The sequence below is a fragment of the Erythranthe guttata genome, chromosome 12, assembly GCF_056151865.1.
Source record: "Erythranthe guttata isolate IM_541 chromosome 12, IM_541, whole genome shotgun sequence".
In the NCBI taxonomy this organism is placed as follows: domain Eukaryota; kingdom Viridiplantae; phylum Streptophyta; class Magnoliopsida; order Lamiales; family Phrymaceae; genus Erythranthe; species Erythranthe guttata.
The window spans coordinates 13456132-13464817 of record NC_142544.1 but is presented as its reverse complement, the minus strand read 5'-3'; the positions used below and the strand labels follow the sequence as shown (position 1 = coordinate 13464817).

The following is an 8686-nucleotide window of genomic DNA, read 5'->3' as shown; positions in this document are numbered from 1 at the left end:
ACTCGACTTTAAAAGTCTATGTGATTTTGACCATCTTGCAGTCCAAAAATACTCGAAATAACAAAGTTGTAACCTTTGAATTGTTTTTCTATCCCAACTTGAATGATGAGAAATTTATGAATATTTTTTCAATTAGGATATGGATACAATTGAAACAATTGTTTAGCATCTAGTTAATATAAATACATTCTTATCTTAATTTGAAAATTGGAATTTATTTTATTTTTTTCTCTCCAAAGTTTTTGACCAAGTCTTCCAATTTGGGTTTCAGTTCAAAGTGGATGATTTTTTCTCCAAAATAATTGATATTATTGTTTAAGCAATTGGCAAACATTTCTCTTTTATAAAAAAGGATGCGTTCGAATTAATGAAAGTTATAGAACTAATAATTTAGAAAAAAACAACTTTTTTTCTTTTTTGTAAAGTGAAAAACTAATTCCCAATCCCATCGAAATATCACTGAAAATTTTGAAATCGAAACTCTGAAAATTATATTAGAATGAAAAAAAAATATTCGAAACTCGGAAATCGGATCGAGTCGGACCGGTGGAATTCAGAAATAATTTTACGATTTCGACCTGATTAGTTGATGTGATTTCTCAAGTCTTTTCGGGTTGAAAGTCTTGTACATACAACGATTCGTCGAATAAACAAGGGGCGGAGCTTGAATTCCATCGAATTGACAATGACAAACACTATATATTATAATTATTTGATGTTATTCCATATATAATTATACATCGATAATAATAATATCATTACAAATTACAACTTACAAATATACAATATAATAAATCTTCCTCCAATATGCACTAAGATATTGACATTTTGTATAACGACATATGCAAACAAATCACTTTCCTAGATGACCTAATCCAAGAATTAAACACAACTATACCAATTACCATGCATGGTACGTAGTTTTCAACTTCACGTAACAAGTCACACGCCGGAAGTATACGGCACGCCGGTGGCCGGAATCCAAGAACCTCCGGCCAAGAAATTCCCGACGGAGAATTTTCCGGCCTCCGCCGCACTAGTTATCACATGAAATCCAGGCCACTTCACCCTCCCGCCAGTACTCGCCCCGCTCCCCGTGTTCATATACTCGCCGTAGTACAAAGTGCTCAAAGCAAAACTACCGCTCCACGGGAGCCAACCCGCGGGCTCAATTATCCCATCAATCACGCATTTCATGAAAACGGTTCTTGAATATTGCTGCCACGGCCGCCCTAAATAGCTGGGTCCCGGCCCGGAGCCCGAGGCGGACGTGACTCGCGAGTTGTGGATAACGATGCCGGTGTTCTCGTTGGGATCTTTTCTTCCCTGGGCTGTGACTGTGTTCTTCTGATTGGACATAGGTTTTCTTATGTAGATATTGGAGTTTTGGATGACCGAAACCGAGTCGCCGAATATGAAATCTATGGTCCCGTAGATATCGCAGTCGCGGTAGAATTGTCGTTGAGAGTAGACGTAGAGAGTGTCCTGATAGCCCTTGAAGCTGCATCGGTAGAAAACGGAGAAATCTGAGCCGGAGCGTAGGGCTACCGCTTGGTGCTTCTGCGGGCCCGCGGTGTTTTCGAACGTCATGTCCCTTGCTATGAACCCGTCACCGGTAACAGCTGCAAGTATGTAAAGAATTATTTAATTTAATGTTTAGTTAGTCCAATAATTTAATAGGTCAGCATATAGTCGCCCGATCCAAAATTTAGAGAACTGTATTGAATGTATTAGACTCATCCAGTGCACCTATATAATCGAACTAAGATAATATTGTAAATATTTTATCTTCACCAATCTTATTGGGGCAATCAAACTCTTAATGAATTGACATTGACATACTACTATACATAATTGAAAAGAGGATAAGTTCAAGTTAGATATAAGAAAGATAAGATAAAAGATTGATGCATTTTGACAATATAGATATAATTAATGTTCACTTTAATTTATTAAGAGTACGACGTTTAAGACATGTAAGTAGTTTGGCATATATATATATATATATATATATATATATATATATATATATATATATATATATATATATATATATAATTTGATGTATTTTTTAATTGGAACTTGACATGATGATGATGATGTGAACATAGGGCTTTAGATGGCGAAATGTGTACTTAAGTCTAACCTAAACAGTTTGACAACTGACTTTTATGTAAACTTAAGTAGTCTAAAGTACCTAAACAATTTGACAAACTAAGTGTCTCTTTTATGTTATACATGCATATTGTTAAATTAAGGATTAACATATTCAACAAATTCTATTATATAATTAACTTAATGATAAATCCTTATCCTCTAACTAACTGCATGCACACAGAAAATGGAAGCATTATATATATATATATATATATATATATATATATATATATATATATATATATATATATATATATATATATATATATATATATATATATATATATATATATATATATATATATTAATTTTCATATAAATTAATTAATATATTAGGCTTTCAAATGGCGCTATACTGACTCCGCCACTGATGCTTTCTGTTTGAAAAAGAACAGTAAATCCAAAGAACCGATATATTTTGATTAAAGAGAAAAAGAAGGCTCACCAAAAGTAGCGGAACGAAAGGTAGTGGATCCATCTTGAACGTTCTTACTGCCCGTCACAACCGTAGCATCAATCCCATCTCCGATAAACATTAGATTCTTCATAGATCTCTTCACCTCCACGTTTTCTTTATAAACTCCCTTCTTCACGTATATAACGAATCTCCGGGTCCCACTCCTCTGCTTCTCAGCCGCAGCCAGCGCTTCGTTAATGGTCTTAAAGTTCCCGGAGCCGTCTTGCGCCACCACAATATCGCCCTTCGTCGAAGATTGAAGCAATCTACGGTCACCATGCGAAACCCATTCAGGGAAATCAACGGTGCTTAATAAACGCCGATTTCTCTTCTGCTTCGTCGCGTACGACGAAGCAGAAGCAGAAGCAGAAGCCGTGGCTTTATTGATGGCGAGTGAGTTGCTAAGGTACTTTGAGAAGTCGTCACTCGTTAGCATCGTCGGGAATGATAAGTTGAAATCAAGAAATCCATTTCGGCATGCTTGCTCGTTCGCAATTGACGAACTCAACCATGTTTGCGCGTCGTTTTTCGAACCAAAGATGGATCGGTTGAGTTGGTAGATTGTGTCTTCGTAAAGATCGAGACAATCTACCGATGCTGACTTGGATAGGTCATCGTTGAATAATGAACTTAGGTCCATGTCTGAAATTTTCTTGTGGGTATTTTCGGCTTGAAGTAACGTTGCCCTAAGGCTTACGTCACGAAAAACGGACAAATTTTCGTCGAAAGTCGACTGAGGGGTGGGGTTTGTTGTGAGAGAACTGCATAGTTCTGGGTAAGGGGTTTGTGTGCAAATTGGATGATAAGTGGCAGAAGAATTTGTCACACATAAGAGTGTTAATAAGAATGCTAATAATAGAGAAATATGATGTTTATAATCCATGCAGAAAAGAATCGAAGAGAGGTTTTTAATATTAAAAAAAAAAGAAATTGAAATGATTTGATGATGCAAAAGAATTGGCAAAATGGAGTCTTTATATAGGGGAAATGTGGCTTGACTTAAGGAGTCGTGTACATAGTCAATAATTTACATGTATGGAATTGTTTTGTAAATAATATATATATATATATATATATATATATATATATATATATATATATATATATATATATATATATATATATAAAATGGAGAAATTATTGTAGGATCAGAGGTGGCCAGGATTCTCCCTAGTTTTTGTTATTACTATATATGTATATGTAATTTATCATCTTTGAATTGTGCTTCTATTATTTTTAACAATTTAGTTTTATATAAAAAAAAATAAACTTTATTATTTTTAATTGAAGAGAACAAATGAAAATGATAAATGAGTATAACAAGTTGGATAAATAAATTATGAATCATGGCTTGAAACAAGGGGCAAATCAACTCTTAATCGACAAAAAATATTATATTAGACCTATATATTTGTTTAGTCCACCCAAAATTCATATGAATTCAAAAGAAAATTCTAAAACTTTTTCTTTTACTCTTTTTTTTTTCCTTTCCTTATCTTCTAGTTTTGTCAAGAAAAAATAAATTCTATTTTTTTTCTTTTTAGATACGCTGTTCACGAAGACCAAAATTTTTAAACTCACCATGTAACAATAATTTAGACCCACCAATTCTTAAAACAATCATTGTCTAACTAAATCAAATTCTCTCTCGATATGTTCCTCAAAAAAATCCGATTCGTTATTAAAGTTTTTTATATTATTTTTTAATGTATATTCGGTTGTACAGCGAAAAAATACTGATTTCGCCACTATGTATATATAATCCTTAGAAAGAAACTTTTAAGTTCTTTTGATTATTGTTTTTGAATGACAGATGGCCGCCAGGTTATGAAACCACACGTTATCGTATTGGCAACCAATTAAATCTTTTAATTATTTATTTTTATGTTTTGTGTATGGCTAAGGTTTAGTAAACAAGAAAATGTAGGGCTTAACTGATAATGAAATTGTACCTAAAAATTAAAATATAAATGAAGACTTTAATTTAGGCAGGTTAAAATCCCCAAAACCACTTAGGGCTTAGTTAGTTGTTTTAAGTGCAATTGGATATGGGGTTTGGGTTTATTCGAATCCATTTAAGTGCACGTGTTCTAAGTCTATGTAGGTACTTTTTTAAGACAAACTTAAAAGCTCTAAATATATATTTATTTTTCATTTAATAAAAAATAGCAGACGAATTATAAGAATTTATAATCTATTGAGAACTATAAAATGTCCCGCAATGGATGAACTAGCGGTTAAAGCAAGTGAGTCTGTGTCAATTGATTCAGGTTTGAATCTCCTAACCAACAGTCGTTAGTTGGAGTTTGTTACATATGGTTAGCCTAGTGTGCTTTACGTTTCTCGTATAATTTGCAAGCTATTATGCGAGAATGTAGATTTATCCAGTGCACCTATATGATTGATTGTGGGTTCATTCGTTAAAAAAAACAAAACTATAAAGTTTCTTAATCTAAGCAGCGACTAATAATGTAAGAAAGCATAATATAATATATTAAATTCATTGATTAAACTAGATTTTAAAATAAGAGTACATGCTTTTTTTTCTTTCTTGAATATTACATTAATTTGTACCTTATCTCCGTTACATATATATTTACGGCAAATTACGGCCATCCCTAAGTTATGGTTAAATTACAATAACTCCTCTAATGTTTGGGTAATTATAGCCACCCTTCACCTATGTATTATCTTACGAAAAAATCCCTCAAGAGGTAAATTTAGGGATGTTCAATCGGTAAAACCCAAACCGAAATTCTGGTACGCCAACATTTCATACCGTTTACCAAACTAAATCTACGATTTGGTTCGAAAAATAACCGAATTACATAAATTTTATGTCAAAATATTTCAAAGGAGAAGATAACTGTAATTACCCAAATAATAGAGATTTTTTCGTAATTTGGCCATACCTCACGGGTGACTGTAATTTGCCTTATATATTTCTTTAGTCCACCAAACTTTTATAATTAAGCTCATCACAATCCCAAAATAATGCCAAGAAAATTTTAATTTTTTTTCTTTCCTATTATTTGGTTATATAAATAGAAAAGATCATAAATTTTCTTTCGGGGTATCATTTAGTCCACCTAAAACACGAATTAATGCAAAAAAAAAACTCTTAAGTTTATTTTCCCATTTTCTAGCTTTGTCAAAAAAATATTCTAACTTTTTTTCCCGGGCGCGGGCGCGTTGCCCTCGAACCCATAAAAATTAAGTTGACCCTGTAATAAACGTTTGAACTTGCCGCTGTATATGTCCTAAAATGTAATGTTCGTACGTACAATATATTGTTGCGCACATAATAATTAAAGTAGGACGGACGTACAAACATATTTTTCTTTAACTAAAAAATGTAGTTTACCAAGTACATAAGAAATGTCTCCCAAGTCTTAATTAGATTTGATGATAATGATATTTTGTTTGTAACTTTGTTTAGGTGAACGAAACACTTAACAAGTTGATAATGTTGTCTCAGAGTTTAGGGGACAACGTATTGTTTATCCACCCATCCATTTGGCTGCACCACCATTATTGCTTCATTACCTTTACTAGTATCTTTTGATCAATACGTGGCACGTGTATTGTTATCCATTTAGATCAAGTAATTTAGACAAAAATTAAGAAATCAAGAAAAATATATTTTACCATATCTTAAACAGAATTCAGTGACAAATATAAGTGTGTAGTATATGTATGTTGTTTATATATATTTTTGATATATTATGGTTACGTAAGTAACCGAATAAAAGTACGTCAATCATGTAGGCAAAAGCAAAATGTAAGTAGGGGTTGTCTAGAGTCCGAGAGAGGGGTTGTACTACTCGGACCAAAACGATTGAAAATCAACCAATAAAAATGTGATACGTATGATTTGTCAAACCCCATGAAAAAAGTACGATACCTACCTTATAAGTGAAATTACATAAAAAACCCTATAACTAAAACTTCAGTAACAATTAATAACAATTAATAATTAGGGCCATGACAAGGAACTTAAATGCACATTGGTCCACAAAAACAATAATCTTTCAAATAAACCCATCACCATGTCTTTACTCTAAAATACCCTCCATAATATATTTTTTTTATCAATTACATCCATTTTACTCTAACTTTCTTAATATTGCACATTGACCCCGAATTTAAACAAATATATCACATTAACCCCATTTTAATATTTTTTGAAATAATATTTTTTTAAGAAAATAATTTTTTATCTGAATTTTTTTTTCCGGCCGGTCAACCGCACCGCCGCTCTCCGGCGTTGACTTTTTTTTTTTTTCTTTTTTGAATTTTTTTTTCTTCGAAAAAAATATTTTAATTAATATTACTGTCTTGCCTGCTAAATTACTATCTCATACAGTAATATTACTGTTTCAAACAATAATATTACTGTTTCGGACAATAATATTATGAATATTATTTTCCCGAACCGTAATATTACTAATATTACTGTCCCATACAGTGATATTATTGTATGAGACAGTAATATTACGGTCGAAGACAGTAATATTACAGTCGAAGACAACAATAATGCAGGCCAAGACGATAAAGTTAATTAATGCAGTAATATTACTGTCTCAGACAGTTAAATTAGTGTTGCAGACAATAATTTTGAGCCAAGACGGTAATAGTAATTAAAATATTTTTTTAAGAAAAAATAAAATTTCAAAAAAGAAACTCAATTAACAGTTAAATTACTGTATTCGACAGTTAAATTACTGCTGAAGACGGTAATTTAGAGCCAAGACAGTAATATCAATTAATATACTTTTTTTAAGAAAAAATAAAAGTCAATTAAAAGTTAAATTATTTTCTCCGTGAGTTAAATAGCTGTGGGACAGTAATTTAGCAGCCAAGACAGTAATATTAAATAATATATTTTTTTTAAGAAAAAAAAGGTTAATTAACATTAAATTACTCTTTCCGACAGTTAAATAACTGTTGAAGACAGTAATTTAACAGCCAATACAATAATATTAATTAAAATATTTTTTTTAAGAAAAAATAATATTCAAAAAAAAAAAATCAAAGCCAGAGACCCTGCGATTGACCTACCGAAAAAAAAAATTCAGACAAAAAAAAAGTTTTCAAAAAAAAAAACGTCAACGCCGGAGACCGTGGGTCTCCGACGGTCTCCGGTGGTGGTGGGTCAAAATTGGGGTCAAAATTAAAATTATGGTCAAAAAATGGTTAATTGGTGAAATTGGGCTAAATTAGTAAGTCGATGTATGATTGTGGAAATTTTTTTTATTTGTGGGCAAAGAGCAAAAATGACCAAAGTTAGGGGCAAAGTGCATTTAACCCTACTTTTAATTCTCAGGTTTAATAATGTAAGGTTAATAAAGTAATTTTACATGAAGTACGATGGAGTACGACCTTTGTACGATCTATTTTTACTGGGTTCGTACTTTAATTTATAAATTCATAGGTTTGTACTGGATCGTACTAGTTCGTACTTTAAATCAACGATTATAAATTTTTACTAAATATTTTCTACGCACCAGATTAAATCGTTTGGGTCCGAGTAGTACAACCTCTCTCGGACCCTAGACAATGTAAGTAATTACAAACTATGTAGCACTAACGCGGGGAAACGGTATGTCCTAAAATTGGGGATATATACGACAGTTTGGGAGAAACGTGTAAATATTAAAATTATAAGGGTATATTTATAAATATGCTATATAAACATATATAAGCTTTTATTTATATATTAATTTTTATTATTTTTCATACAAACATACTCAAAATATATTTTACTATCAACTATCAATTTGCAATTATTCATTGAATCATATAAATAATTATGAAAGCAATAAAAATATTTGAAATTTTGCTATTCAGACATGTCTCTAACTCTTTAGAAATTTCAAATGACCCATTAGGTGTTTGGTAGGTGTCCTCGAGTGATAGACTCGAAATGTGTCCAAAGCGCGAAAACATTAAAAAATTGAAGTTTTCATGCTACATAGCTTATAAATTTACAACAGGCAAAAAAAAAACATTGAGTGATCATTTTGGGTCATTAAGGGTGCATTTGGATGGAGGGATTTGGGGGAGGGATTT

The 8686-nt window shown here is 31.8% G+C and overlaps 1 protein-coding gene across 1 annotated transcript; it reads right to left on the bottom strand.

Annotated features, from left to right (window-relative positions):
- Window positions 1–702: 702 nt before the first annotated feature.
- On the bottom strand, window positions 703–3559 carry LOC105962764 (Plant invertase/pectin methylesterase inhibitor superfamily). Its single transcript, XM_012987087.2, has 2 exons — window positions 2603–3559; window positions 703–1622 (listed from the first exon to the last, which is right to left on the bottom strand). Exons 1-2 carry the CDS (start codon window positions 3495–3497, stop codon window positions 943–945), a joined length of 1575 nt encoding a protein of 524 aa, XP_012842541.2. The 5' UTR covers window positions 3498–3559; the 3' UTR covers window positions 703–942.
- Window positions 3560–8686: the final 5127 nt, after the last annotated feature.

Bases quoted from the DNA above. Each gene is read 5' to 3' on its own strand.
- LOC105962764 (XM_012987087.2), bottom strand. From the start codon at position 3,497: ATGGATTATAAACATCATATTTCTCTATTATTAGCATTCTTATTAACA. The intron at 1,623-2,602 runs GTGAGCCTTCTT...ACATACTTGCAG, and splicing joins CTTTCGTTCCGCTACTTTTG to CTGTTACCGGTGACGGGTTC.